This window comes from Podarcis muralis, chromosome 1 (genome assembly GCF_964188315.1).
Source record: "Podarcis muralis chromosome 1, rPodMur119.hap1.1, whole genome shotgun sequence".
NCBI classification, from domain to species: Eukaryota; Metazoa; Chordata; class Lepidosauria; order Squamata; family Lacertidae; genus Podarcis; species Podarcis muralis.
The window spans coordinates 4,696,805-4,710,363 of NC_135655.1; the positions used below are offsets into that span (position 1 = coordinate 4,696,805).

Genomic DNA, 13,559 nt, shown 5'->3' on the forward strand with positions numbered 1-13,559 from the left:
AGGTACACGCAATTTATTTATTTTTTTAAAAAGCATGCATTTCTGTTGGAATTATCAGACATTGTAAATACAGTGGTGCCCCGCAAGACGAATGCCTCGCAAGACGAAAAACTCGCTAGACGAAAGGGTTTTCCGTTTTTTGAGTCGTTCCGCAAGACGAATTTCCCTATGGGCTTGCTTCGCAAGACGAAACGTCTTGCGAGTTCGTTTCCTTTTTCTTAAAGCCGCTAAGCCGTTAATAGCCGTGCCTCACAAGACGAAAAAACCGCAAGACGAACAGACTCGCGGAACGGATTAATTTTGTCTTGCGAGGCACCACTGTACACTGCCTTTGGGAGGGAAGCATCCGTGACCCATGGCAGACAATTCCATTTCATGTCGTCCCCCCCCCCCCTTAAAAACACTCTACCATTCTAGGAGTCTATGGTACAGATTCACCAGCTTTTGTTTACAAAGTTCATGTGGTTTTTTTTGTTTTGGTGCTTCTGCAGATTTCTCCATTCCCCGCCCCCCCCCTAGTTTTTTCCTCTCCATCGCCATGAGCCAGTCAGGAGGGCAAAAATCCTAAACCCTCCCCTTCCACGAGCTGGGGCAAGCTGTAAAGGTTGAAGAGGAGCAAGAAAACCCAAGCCGAGCCTTTGAAAACTCCCGTCTCACAAGATAAAAACAAACCTTTATTTTCAAAACATGAATGGCATTACAGTTCAGAGTGAAGGAGGTTTAAGCGTGGGGTACATTCATTAGGCGCAGCCAGCAGAGGGCTGAAGGGACAGCTGGCAAAATGGCGTCCCTCAAACCATACCACAAACGGGCGAACTCTCGCACATTGCAGGATTTCTCCATTTAAATAAGAAGCTGTCCACGAGAACGAAAAGGGCGCCCACCTCTCGTCAGCCATCACTACTTCTCCGTTCTACAACCCCACCCTGCTGTCCTAACCGACAGTGGCTCCGATGAGTGGAAAAGTTCAGCTTCGGTCGACGCAGTTCAGTGCAAAATGTTGAATAAGGAGCTCTTAGCCCTTAACACAATGCCCTCCTCCCACCTACAAAACAAAAATTATAAAGTGCTCCCAGTGCATTGTAAAACTCTTAAGCGGAAAAGAAAACGGGTGGGTGAGGGGGTGTTAATCTGCCTTTGGTGGGTGAAAGAGGGCAGCACAGAGTTCGAGACACGGCTTATTTCACCCGAGTCAGGGATCAATCGATGCCGGGGGGAGGGGGTCCTAGTCACACATTAGCTTGGGATGGGGGGGGGAGGAAGAGAGAGAGCGCATATCCTGATGCGCAACGCCAATATGGCCTTTTTCTTAAAATTTAGCAGCTGTCAAAATCCCACACGTCGACACTAACATGTTTACGAATCGCCCCTCGCAAAATGGCCACCCTGACCGGGCCCTGATGCAACGCTAAAAACCATAGTTTACTGTTGCAAGAGAACAGCTTGGGTGCCTTTCCCTACCGCAAAGCGCGACATGCGGTTTCCTTCAAAACACAGTTTATGAAGCTGGCTTGTTCCAATCAGATTAGCCACAGGTTAGCACTGCTAAACTGGTTAATTTAAATTGCAGTGAAAGCTACATTGGAGGAGGAGAGCACAAGTCTGGCAGGGTGGGGACCCTAGGCTTGGCCCTGTAACACTAAACTAGGGTTTAATGCTATTATCTCAATCTGTAGCCACTCTTGAAACATTGACAGCACTTTGGTGTGACTTCAAAAACCGGTGTAACATGTAGTTTTCCTTCTCAATCTGTGAACAGGAGATACACCCATTATTCCAGCCAGATATCCTCACGGGGTATCAGAATTAGCTTGTGAATTGAAAGGGACAGCTACACAGTTCTACCCCTGGGAAGATACCTTGAGGTTTGAAAAGCAAAAGAGCTGCTGGAATGAGAAATGTTTCCCTCCTAAGCAAACGCTTACAGATGGCACCTGAGGTTTTGCTCCATGAATACCTTGAGGAGGGGAATATCCTTTTTGTCCTGGGGCTGTTAAGAGTCTGCTAATGGAGATGAACCGTCACACATTTCCCAAAGCAGCCTCTGAACTAAGTCCCAAAGAGCAGCAAAATGCCCTGGTTGGCCAGAGTGAGCTGAACAGAAAAAACCCTAGTCAAGAAATCTATGCAAAGTCAAGAAATCTGGGGCAACCCAGTCCAATAATAATATTAATATTATTAATATTACACAAGAATTGCCTTGCCTACACTGTTTCTACCAAACGTCTGAATTTGTGAGCACAGCGCTAGGAATGGGCAAACGTCTCCCAGCAAGTCTTTGGCATCACTTGGGAGTGGAATTTGCTGACAACCTCGATGGCTTTAGGCCCCCAAAACAGCTACTCTCCAACACATGACCTCAGCCCAGGGGTGTTTCTTTTTTGGGGGGTGGGAGTTGGACCCACCAGGTGCTGCTGAGCACCCATCAGTCCCAGCAAGCACGGCCAATGGCCAGGGATGTTGGGAACTATAGTCCAGTTGATGGGTGACAGATCTCTGAAGAGGCTGAGCTGCAAGCAGGTATTTGGAGGGCGGGTGAAGAGCTTATGGCAAGAACCTGAACTTGTTCAGGCACTTTCGCAAGCACGACACCCCCCAACAAATTTTAAAATTGGCACTTTGTGCTGAAGTCAAGTTCACTCCGAGCAGGCATGGCCAAACTTGGCCCTCCAGCTGTTTTGAGACTACAGTTCCCATCCTCCCTGACCACTGGTCCTGTTAGCTAGGGATGATGGGAGTTGTAGTCCCCAAAACAGCTGGAGGGCCAAGTTTGGCAAGATACTGCCTCCTACCTCTCAATGTTAGGGATAACTCAACCTGGTTCTCCAACTGCCTGAGAAGCAGAATGCACGCAACCTTGTGGAACAGAGAGCTCCAGTTCTGGACCTGAACTTCTGTGCAATGGGGACATGTCTTCATTCCGTCACAAGGGAGCAGAATCAGATTTTTGCAGCCAGAAGGTGGTGGAAATGACCCAATATAAGAAGGGGTTCATCCAGCCTGCCTCTTGACCCTTAAGGAGTCTTCACTTTATCCCACTCAAGAGTGTACATTCCCAGCTTGGATTTTTTAAAAATGGAGGGATTGCAGCTTCTCTAGACAACACAGCTGTGTGCATTATAAACAGGCAACTGCCCCCATCCCCTCTGCTGTGAAGTATGACTGCCATGAACTGCAAAATCTTCCAGAAAATGCATCAATGGCTACACTTCTTTATTAAGAAGAAGCAGGGAGTAAAGGAGAAGAGGGAAAGTTTTCTCTTCAACTCTGCTAGAGAGTGCAACCAAACATTTTCTCCCCTGCAGATGACAGTGCTATTTCGTGATTGCTAAGCAGTCCAAACGCTAACCGTGCTTCTTCCCGACTGCTAAGCGAACCCCAAGAAGGCTCTCCCATCCCGGACCACACCTGTAGCTGGCTGGCTAAAAGCAGCCGAGGTATCAACCTCAGCTGCTTCTGCAATATCCATACCAAGCATGCAACTAGTCCCCATGGAGCCATTCGGTCATTAAAAAAATCAAAATAAAGCACCACTGAGTAACAGCTCTGCTTTCCCCAGTGTGTGAATCAAGTTTTTTAGTGTTATAAATCAATGCTCAACATAAGTCAGTCGGTCGCAAGGGGCTTCATACCACATGCAAAAAAATATAGATATGAAGAACTGGCTTCAACAGCCCCAGGAATAAACAGATTGATAGTAAAGCATAGCTGCAAGGTAACTTAACCCTCGTGAGACCACGACACTTGTGCCACACTTGTTAACATTCTTTCTTTTTTGTGTGTTGTGGTTTCCCCATTTTAAAACTCTGAAAAGTTTGGAAGCAAGGAATTCCCCACCCGACCCGAAACGTCCCCACCGTTAAGTACGCAGAGATGCTCCAGTCATCGCAGGAAGACCGAACAAACTTCCCCAGCTATGGATGTGCAATTAAAAAGGTTACCCAGAACCGTCTTCCCGAGCTGATGGAGACAGTTGACTGGCAGGGAGAAGGAGCGTTCCTTGGGAAAGTTCGGTTAAAAGTGCAAATTATCAGCCATCAAGGTCTGCTGTTTTCGGTTGCCAAGGTATCGTCCTCCTCTGGAAGGCCTGACCCACTGAAACGAAATACTGTAGGGCTGTGGTTTGACCTCGCCGGCTTCCATCATTGCAAGTACCGTTTGGCAATAAGAGTTAGCTTTGCAAACCTCCCATCCTTCCGTTCCCACGTCCCGGAAACTTTGGGAGCTGCGCTAGGTATTTGGGGACCCAGCGGGGAGCTGCCGCCCGAGTCCTGCGCACCTGGTTGGAGCCCCGCTCCGTCCGCGTCCCACCCAGGCGCAGCCCCCCAGAGGCACGCGAGTTCCAGTCCTACGGCACCAGGCGGGGGTTCGGGTGGCTTCTCGAATCCAGGCTCCCATGGGTGAAGAGCAGCGGAGCCACGTCCATCGGAGGGGCCACCAACGGCGGGATCATGGCGCAGCTGTCGCTCCCCGTCAAGGAACCGTACCAGCCAGAGCTCTGGGGGGTAGCCAAGCTGCGGAGAAGGAAGAGGACAGGAGGGAAGTCCTGCGGGTCTGGGAAAACCAGTCTAAAACCAAATGCACCAATGAAGGAATGGGTTTCCCAAACCCAAAACTGACTGTGCAGGCAGTTTGAAACTGCACCAAATTCCCTATTTTTCCTTAGCTAAAATGCTTTAACTTGAGCTCGTGAGCCAAAAACCCAGCTGTATAAACAAGTGCTCAGAGCCCTCTCCTTTATCAGTTTGTGACGGCAAGAATGGCCTTGACTGTACCAGTAGAACAGGGAAGACACGTCCGTGCCTTATATCCTGACCACAAAGGCGCACAGACCTAGTCTGGGAACAGCACCAGAGGGTGTTCTTGGAGATGGTGACCTGTTGCTCCAAGATAAGAGTAGGAACAGGAAGATCCTTTTATGGTCAGAAGTACAGGAAGGAAAACCCTTTTATGTTTAAGAGTGCCGGAGCACCTGCGTGTACAAGCTGACGTGGCTGGATTCCTGGGGAAGGGGGAGAGGGTGCCTGGAGGATATACATACTGCATGAAATTTCTCATTTCTTTGGACTTGCTGTGGACTGACCACGCAAGTGCCTTTCTGCTGTTCTGGAGAGCAGAAATAAAGAACTCTTTCTCTGAACCAACCCTCGGTGTCATCTGACTTCCTTCCTCCTGTCTGGGAGCAACGCAGACCCAATCGGTGAACTCCAATAAGGCTACACCTAAACCAGTGAATGGCCAAACTTGGCCCTCCAGCTGTTTAGGGACTACAGTTCCCATCATCCCTGACAGCTGGTCCTGTTAGCTAGGGGTGATGGGAGTTGTAGTCCCAAAACAGCTGGAGGGCCAAGTTTGGCGATGCCTGACCTAAACAGTCTTGGCCCAGTGTACCTGAAGGGGTATCTCTGCCCCCATTATCCAGCCTGGACATTGAGGCCCAGCTCCGAGGGGTCTCTGGCAGTCTCTTGCTGTGAGGCAGGGTGGATAAAAATCAATGATTTTTTTTTTTAAATAAAAAATAGGATTTTTCAAAATTTAAATCAGGTTTTTTAAAATTTAAATCAGATTTTTTTTATTTAAATTGGATTTTTGTACTAAAATGCTTCTGGAGGAAAAATCTTTCTAAAGGTAGTTTTCTATTTAAGTTACATTATAGTCTATTTACGTTACGTAAGTTTTTCACGTGTGCTAAAACTCAGTCTTTTAAAATAAAATAATTGTTTAACCACATCAGTTAACAAACATATCCTATATTGTTATTGTTTTAGTTAAATAAATTGTTTACATTATTAAGAAACTGATTATTTTTCTACTTCCAATAAAGCACAGCAGAAAAGTTATCCAAATATAAACAGTTAACTGATTAAACATCACAATAATTTCATAATTACCTGTCTATGTATTTCTAATAGTATGACCAAATTAATAAATTTTGATATTGTATAAAAGCTACTCTGAAAATTTATTATTCCAAAAACGAAACCTTCATCTGGTTGTAAATATTAAGACTATACCAGCAAGAATGAGTATTTGTGTAAAATAATAATAATTAAATCAAGTCTTACTGATTAGTGATTTAAATTGTGATTTAAATCCATTTGATTTAAATCAAATCCACCCTGCTGTGATATTATAAAGAACCAGGTAGAGGGCCTTCTGGGTAGTGGCACCTGCCCTGTGGAACACCCTCCCGTCAAGGAAATAAACAACTACACAACTTTCTAAAGCAGGCATAGGCAAACTCGGCCCTCCAGATGTTTTGGGACTACAACTCCCATCATCCCTAGCTAACAGGACCAGTGGTCAGGGATGATGGGAACTGTAGTCCCGAAAACATCTGGAGGGCCCAGTTTGCCTATGCCTATTCTAAAGCACTAGCTCTACCCACTGAGCTACACAGCCCTTCCCTACGCTTTGAAGTGGGCTGCCGATAAAACGCCCTCTCCCCCGTCAACCGCACTACCTTCCTCCGCTGAGCCTCGGAAGGTCGTCGTCACTGTCGTACCGCCTTGGATTGTCGAAGAAATAGGCCCGGGAGTTGTAGCTGTGGCTGTTTATCATTCCAGCCGGCGCCTGTTTGGTTAAAAGAGGCTGTTAGCCAAGTGAGCAAAACAGACAGCGATCTTAGAACATGGGTCTGGGGTGCAGACAGTCCTGGGGCGCATCCCACTTAGGGGGAAATGGGGAGGAAAGTCTCTTTTAATTTCCTTTTCCTCTTTCAGTGGGGGGGGGGGGAACCTTGCAGGATCTGCAACGTTTGCTTTGATGTAAAAATGTGTGGAGCTTAGCATTAGCTGAAAAAATAACTCGTTAAACTAATGTGCTGCCAAAGAAATGTAGCACACAGCACCCTATTCTGGAGTAAGCATATGAGTATGGAATGAATGATGCTTTGCAGGGTTAAAGAAAGCAAAAAATGGTGTAAAAAAGAGGTAATATACATTAGACACAACAACCTAGAAAGAGTAAAAATTTTAAGGTCTTAGGAATAAAGGAAAGAAGTCAGTATGTATATACACCGTATTTTGCACTTATAAGACGCACTTTCCCCCTCCTAAAAAGTACAGTGGTACTTGGGGTTACATCCGCTTCAGGTTACATACACTTCAGGTTACTGACTCTGCTAATCCAGAAATATTATCTCAGGTTAAGAACTTTGCTTCAGGATGAGAACAGAAATTGCGCAGCGGCAGCGGGAGGCCCCATTAGCTAAAGTGGTACCTCAGGTTAAGAACAGTTTCAGGTTAAGAACGGACCTCCAGAACGAATTAAGTACTTAACCCAAGGTACCACTGTAAGGGGAAATGTGTGTGCATCTTATGGAGCGAATGCAGGCGGGAGGCTCTGCTCAGCGCTCCCTTTAAAGAGCCGTGTGGAGTGTGTGTGCGGTTCTTTGAGGCTTTTCCCCAAGGAGGGAGAAAGGCTGCCCTTCTCCCTCCTCGGGGAAAAGCCCCTAAGAGCCGCACCATAGCTGTCAACCATCCCTTATTTGGCGGGAAAGTCCCTTATCCCAGTGCCGTGTCCCGCTGCTGTCCCTTACTGATGATGTCCCTTAAATTTCCCGGGTTTCAAAGGAAGCAGCTCCTCTCCCTCCCTCCCTGCCGGCCAGGGAGGAGGGAGGCTCCAACTGTGTTGGTTGGCTGCATTGCTCACCCAATAAGGAGTCTAAGAACGACTGGGGGGTGGAGCTTGCATGCCTTGTGCCAATCAAATCAGCCGCGTTGCCTGGGGACTCGCCTTTGCTCAGAGCTTCCCAGCGGAGAGGTGACGGTGGTTTTCCTTGCTGCATCCCTTTTGCCGGGTTGCTGCGCTGTGGGAACCACCGCTTGAGGCTTCGTTTGTCTGTTGGCTGGGCTTTCTACTTTTGGCTCGGAGGGGCTCAGAAGTTGAACATACCTGCGCTCCGAAAATCCCTTATTCTGGCTGCTGATCCCTTATTTTCAAGGCTGCTGGTCCCTTATTTTCAAATCTGTAAGATAACAGCTATGGAGCTGCACACACACTCCGCACGCTCTTTAAAGGGAGCCAATAGCCATGCACAGCTTCTCCCGGGCAAGGGGAGCCTTCATCCCGCTGCCCTGCGGAGGCTTTGTGCATCTATCCCTGGCTTTTGCGGGAGGTGGGGGAAGAGACAGAGCGCGCGGCTCTGTCCCTTCCCCCACTTCCCAGAAAAGCCCCCAAGAGCCGCGCTCCCTTTAAAGAGTGTGTGGCTCTTGCGGGAGGTGGGGGGAAAACCAGGAGGCTTGCTTTCACGGAGGGCAAGAGGGATCGGTGCGCACCGATCGCGCTTGCTCTCCTGGCTTCAGGGATAGCCCCGCAAAGCCTCCTGAGCGAAGACGGAGGAGCGCTCCCTCTTCGCTCAGGATGCTTTGCGTTCCTTTCTTATTTCTTGTTTTCCTCCCCTAAAAACTAGGTGCATCTTATGGTCCGGTGCGTCTAATAGAGCGAAAAATACGGTATGTATGTAATGATTAGAGTGATTATATGGTTTTATTTGTAGACGCGCTTTTCTGTTTTTTGTGTTCTTTTTTTCTCTTGTTTTATTTTGGATTCAATGTTAGTAATTTTTGTTGTCGTTTTGCGTTGAAAATAAAAAAAAATTTAAAAAGAAAAGAAAGAAATGTAGCACACGCCAAAATCCTATTTTGGTGGGGTTTTATCTTACGCACAACAACAGATGCACACAGTGGTGAAATTTTGTTTTCCTCATGGTCTTCAATACCCCACCAAACAAATATTAAGCCTCTCTTGGATATAATGTGCTGCTTCTTGCCACTTCCATTATTTCCGCTCTATCAATTTGTTTGATTTGCTTCAACAAAATCTTTTAAAAAAATAATAATTTCCTTTCGAAATGGTCTTCACAGTTTGAGGGGCACGCTCTGTTTTTAACTGGGAAAAGTAGTTGGTCCGCGTAAACCCTGCGTGATCGTACCAGGTTCTGTGCGATCCTCTGAGCCCGGAAGAAGAGAACCAGGAATGTTGTAGGGACAAATTCCCAGAGGAACAAGACGACCCCAAAAACCACGTATTCTTCGCTTCCGGCTTCTTCGCCTCGAACCTGCGGGAACAGGGCATGGATTCAAGTTCAGCACTCAAGGAGACAGGTTACAGTGGCCAGGGGTCAGCAAACATTTTCACTGTCCCTCAGACCTTGTGGGGGGCCGGACTATATTTTTTTGGGGGGAAATGAACGAATTCCTATGCCCCACAAATAATCCAGAGATGCATTTTAAATAAAAGCACACATTCTACTCCTGTAAAAACACCAGGCAGGCCCCACAAATAACCCAGAGATGCATTTTACAAATAAAAGGGCACATTCTACTCATGTAAAAATGTGCTGATTCCTGGACTGTCTGGGGGCCGGATTTAGAAGGCGATTGGGCCGGATCCAGCCCCCGGGCCTTAGTTTGCCTACCCATGGGCTACACTGTGTCTGGGACTGTCCTTCGATTACAGACTTCCATTGTGAGACGCCTCTTATTTAGAAGATTCAGGACTGATAAGAGAGAAGGTACTTTTCAACATGGTGCACAGTTGAACTATGGGACTCATTGCCACAGGAGGCCGTGACGGCCACCACCTTAGATGATGATGATAATAAAATTATAATAATAATAATGATAATAATAATAATAATAATAATATTTATTATTTATACCCCACCCATCTGGCTGGGTTTCCCCAGCCACTCTGGGCAGCTTCCAACAGAATATTAAAATACAATAACCTATTAAACATTAAGAAGAAGAGTTTGGATTTGATATCCCGCCTTTCACTCCCTTTAAGGAGTCTCAAAGCGGCTAACATTCTCCTTTCCCTTCCTCCCCCACAACAAACACTCTGTGAGGTGAGTGGGGCTGAGAGACTTCAGAGAAGTGTGACTGGCCCAAGGTCACCCAGCAGCTGCATGTGGAGGAGCGGAGACGCGAACCCGGTTCCCCAGATTATGAGACTACCGCTCTTAACCACTACACCACACTGGCTCTAAACAGGGCTGCCTTCAGATGTCTTCTAAAAGTCTGGTAGTTGTTGTTCTCTTTGACATCTGGTGGGAGGGCATTCCACAGGGCGGGCGCCACCACCGAGAAGGCCCTCTGTGTGGTTCCCTGTAACTTGGCTTCTCGCAGTGAGGGAACCGCCAGAAGGCCCTCGGCACTGGACCTCATTGTCCGGGCTGAACGATGGAGGTGGAGATGCTCCTTCAGGTATACTGGACCGAGGCCGTTTAGGGCTTTCAAGGTCAGCACCAACACTTTGAATTGTGCTCGGAAACGTACTCATGGGCTTTAAAGGAGGATTGGACAAATTTATGGAGGAGGAGCGGGCTATCAAGGGCTGCTAGCCACGAAGGCTGTGCTCTGCCCCTACAGTTGGAGGCAGCAAAGCTGAATACCAGTTGCTGGAAACGACCTTGGAGCGGGTCTTGTGTTCGAATCCTGACACTGGGTTTCCCACAGGCATCTGCTCAGCCAATACGAAGACAGGATTTCTGGACTAGGCAGGCCACTGACTCTTCTTCTGTTCTTATATGGAAATTCAAAAACACCTGTATCAAAGCCCACTGACCTTATCTGAAAGGTTATCCCAGCCATAGTTGAATGGGCTGGGCACGTGGTCCGGGGAGATCGCCACTGCCACCAGGTTATAGAAGGCCCTCGAGGAGTACAGGAGGAGGATGACAGAACCTACAAGCAAGGCTTGGCAGACAGATGTGCCCTAGTTTTTTTTAAAAAAGAAAAACACATATACACTGAAAGAGGGCATTAAAAATACAGGAAGTTGGTGCTCAGATCTTTCTTCTTAAGTGGTTGTTTTTACGCTGGGTAAATTGTTCACGAGAGAACTGAACTGGAAGAGCTGTTCATCTTTCTTTCTTTTAAGAAAAACAGCTTTTAAATATTTGAACATGCCAAGTTCACAAAGAATCAGATGCGACAGAGAAGGAATCCCTTACTCTACCAGCCTCGAAGATGGAGAGGATGCTCTTACTAATTTATTATTTGGCCCAGACACTTACCGTATTTTTCGCTCTATAGGACGCACTGGACCATAGGAGGGGGAGAAAAGGGGGGGGGGATTTTTTCCCCTTGTTCTCCCCCTCTAAAACAAGGAGGAGGAGGAGGAGTTTGGATTTGATACCCCCCTTTATCAGTACCCTAAGGAGTCTCAAAGCGGTTAACATTCTCCTTTTCCTTCCTCCCCCCCAACAAACACTCTGTGAGGTGAGTGGGGCTGAGAGACTTCAGAGAAGTGTGACTAGCCCAAGGTCACCCAGCAGCTGCATGTGGAGGAGTGGAGACGCGAATCCGGTTCCCCAGATTATGAGTCTACCGCACTTAACCACTGCACCACACTGGCTCAAGGTGCGTTCAAGAGCAGGTCGGGGAATAGCACAAAGGCTGCGCACAGCCTTGCCGCTGCCCCCCGAGCTTGTGGGGCTGGCAGTGGGGGGAAGCGCTGCTTTCCCCCACCGCCAGCCTCAAAGATCCCTGAAGCCTTTGGAGCTCAGCTGCACTCCAAAGGCTTGAGGCTTCGGGGACATCCTTTGTAGCCTCCGCAGGACACCCCGCTGCCCTGTGGAGGCTTTGCGCAGCCATCCCGAAGCTAGAACAGCGAGACGGAGGGCTGCACAGCACTCCATCATGCTGTTTTGGCTTCAGGGACAGCTGTTTTGGCTTCAGGGGAGGCTTTGCGCAGCCATCCAGCTCCCTGGGCTTCAGGCTGTTATCCGCAAGCCTTCAGCGGGCACTCCCGCAGCACTCCAAAGGCTTGCGGATCACTTCCTGAAGCCTGGAGAGCGAGAGGGGTCGGTGCGCACCGACCCCTCTCGCTCTCCAGGCTTCAGCGAAAGCCTGCATTTGCTCCATAGGACACACATACGTTTCCCCTTCATTTTTGGAGGGGAATAAGTGCATCCTATAGAGCGAAAAATACGGTATTTTCAGACACGAGATAAAAGCAACCGGTTCAGGCATGGAGCGGGGTGGGTGGGTGGGAGGCGAGACGCCATGTCCTCAGAGATCATCGCCCAGGGTAGAGACCTGTCTGTTCTCGCTTCGGTTAAGCCCGTAAAGCTCCGTGCACAACGGACTGTGCTCCATGAATAATCTATGCTAATTGATGCAAATTTATTCAGAGCTACTTTGGTGTGGTTTTTTTGCCGGTTCCGTACGGGCAGCCTGCTCTTCCAAAAGCAGATACGTGTTGGAACTTGAGAAATGGGCTGCGGGGTCACGGAACGTTCACAAACATTCCACAGAGGCATGAAAGGGAAAGAGTCACAGAGGCAGGTAGTGTCCATAAAAAGAGGAGTTGAGGATGGGCAGGGTAATGAAAGTGGCTCTTGCTCTGCTGTGAGACTCAATAATAATTATTATAATAATTTATTATTTGTACCCCGCCCATCTCGCTGGGTTTCCCCAGCCATTCTGGGCGGCTTCCAACAAAAGATTAAAAGTACATTAAAACACCGGTCATTAAAAACGTCCCTAAACAGGGCTGCCTTCAGATGTCGTCTAAACGTCAGATAGTTGTTTATTTCTTTGACATTTGATGGGAGGGTGTTCCACAGAGTGGGTGCCACTACTGAGAAGGCCCTCGGCCTGGTTCCCTGTGACCTCACTTCTCGCAGGGAGTGAACCGCCAGAAGGCCCTCGGAGCTGGACCTCCATGTCCAGGCTGGATGATGGGGTTGGAGACGCTCCTTCAGATATACTGGACTGAGGCCATTTAAGGCTTTAAAGCTCAGCACCAACACTTTGACTTGTGCCCGGGAACGTACTGGGAGCCAATGTAGGTCTTTCAGGACCGGTGTTATGTGGTCTCAGCGGCCGCTCCCAGTCACCAGTCTAGCTGCCGCATTCTGGATTAGTTGTAGTTTCCGGGTCACCTTTAAAGGGAGCCCCATGTAGAGCGCATTGCAGTAGTCCAAGCGAGAGATAACCAGAGCATGCACCACTCTGGCGAGACAGTCTGCGGACAGGTAGGGTCTCAGCCTGCATACCAGATGGAGCTGATGAACAGCTACCCTGGACAGAGAATTAACCTGCGCCTCCATGGACAGCTGTAAAATTCATGTTAAATTGCTGTTTTAGGGGTCGTTTTTAAAAGTCTGGAACGGATTAATCCGTTTTGCATTCCTCTCTATGGGAAATCGGGCATTGGTTTTGGAACGCTTTGGTTTTGGAATGGACTTCTGGAACGGATTAAGTTTGAGAACCAAGGTAATAAAAAATAATAATGTTGTTGTTGTTGTTGTTGTTTAGTCATTTAGTCGTGTCCGACTCTTCGTGACCCCATGGACCAGAGCACGCCAGGCACTCCTGTCTTCCACTGCCTCCCGCAGTTTGGTCAGACTCATGTTAAATAAATAAATAAATAAATAAATTATTATTTATACCCCGCCCTGGCTGTACCACTGTACACAAAACAAATGAGCACTTGAGCGTTAAAGCTGGCCTTGCCTCTATACCCTGGTGTGTGGCAGATTCCAAGATTCAGGGATAATTCAATTTTCCACTTTAACAATCACACCCTAACTTCACGGAGACCAG

General features: G+C 48.0%; 1 protein-coding gene across 1 annotated transcript in view; it reads right to left on the reverse strand.

The window, feature by feature from the left end:
• Positions 1-651: 651 nt before the first annotated feature.
• The window catches only part of GPR137C (G protein-coupled receptor 137C), a 28,807-nt gene continuing 15,899 nt past the window's right edge, over positions 652-13,559 (reverse strand). The window contains exons 4-7 of the mRNA XM_028724160.2: positions 10,573-10,722; positions 8,936-9,061; positions 6,464-6,573; positions 652-4,514 (exon numbers count right to left, since the gene is read on the reverse strand). Of these exons, the coding sequence (XP_028579993.2) occupies positions 4,349-4,514; positions 6,464-6,573; positions 8,936-9,061; positions 10,573-10,722 (552 nt within the window). The 3' untranslated portion in view covers positions 652-4,348. The remainder of the gene's footprint in view (positions 4,515-6,463; positions 6,574-8,935; positions 9,062-10,572; positions 10,723-13,559) is intronic.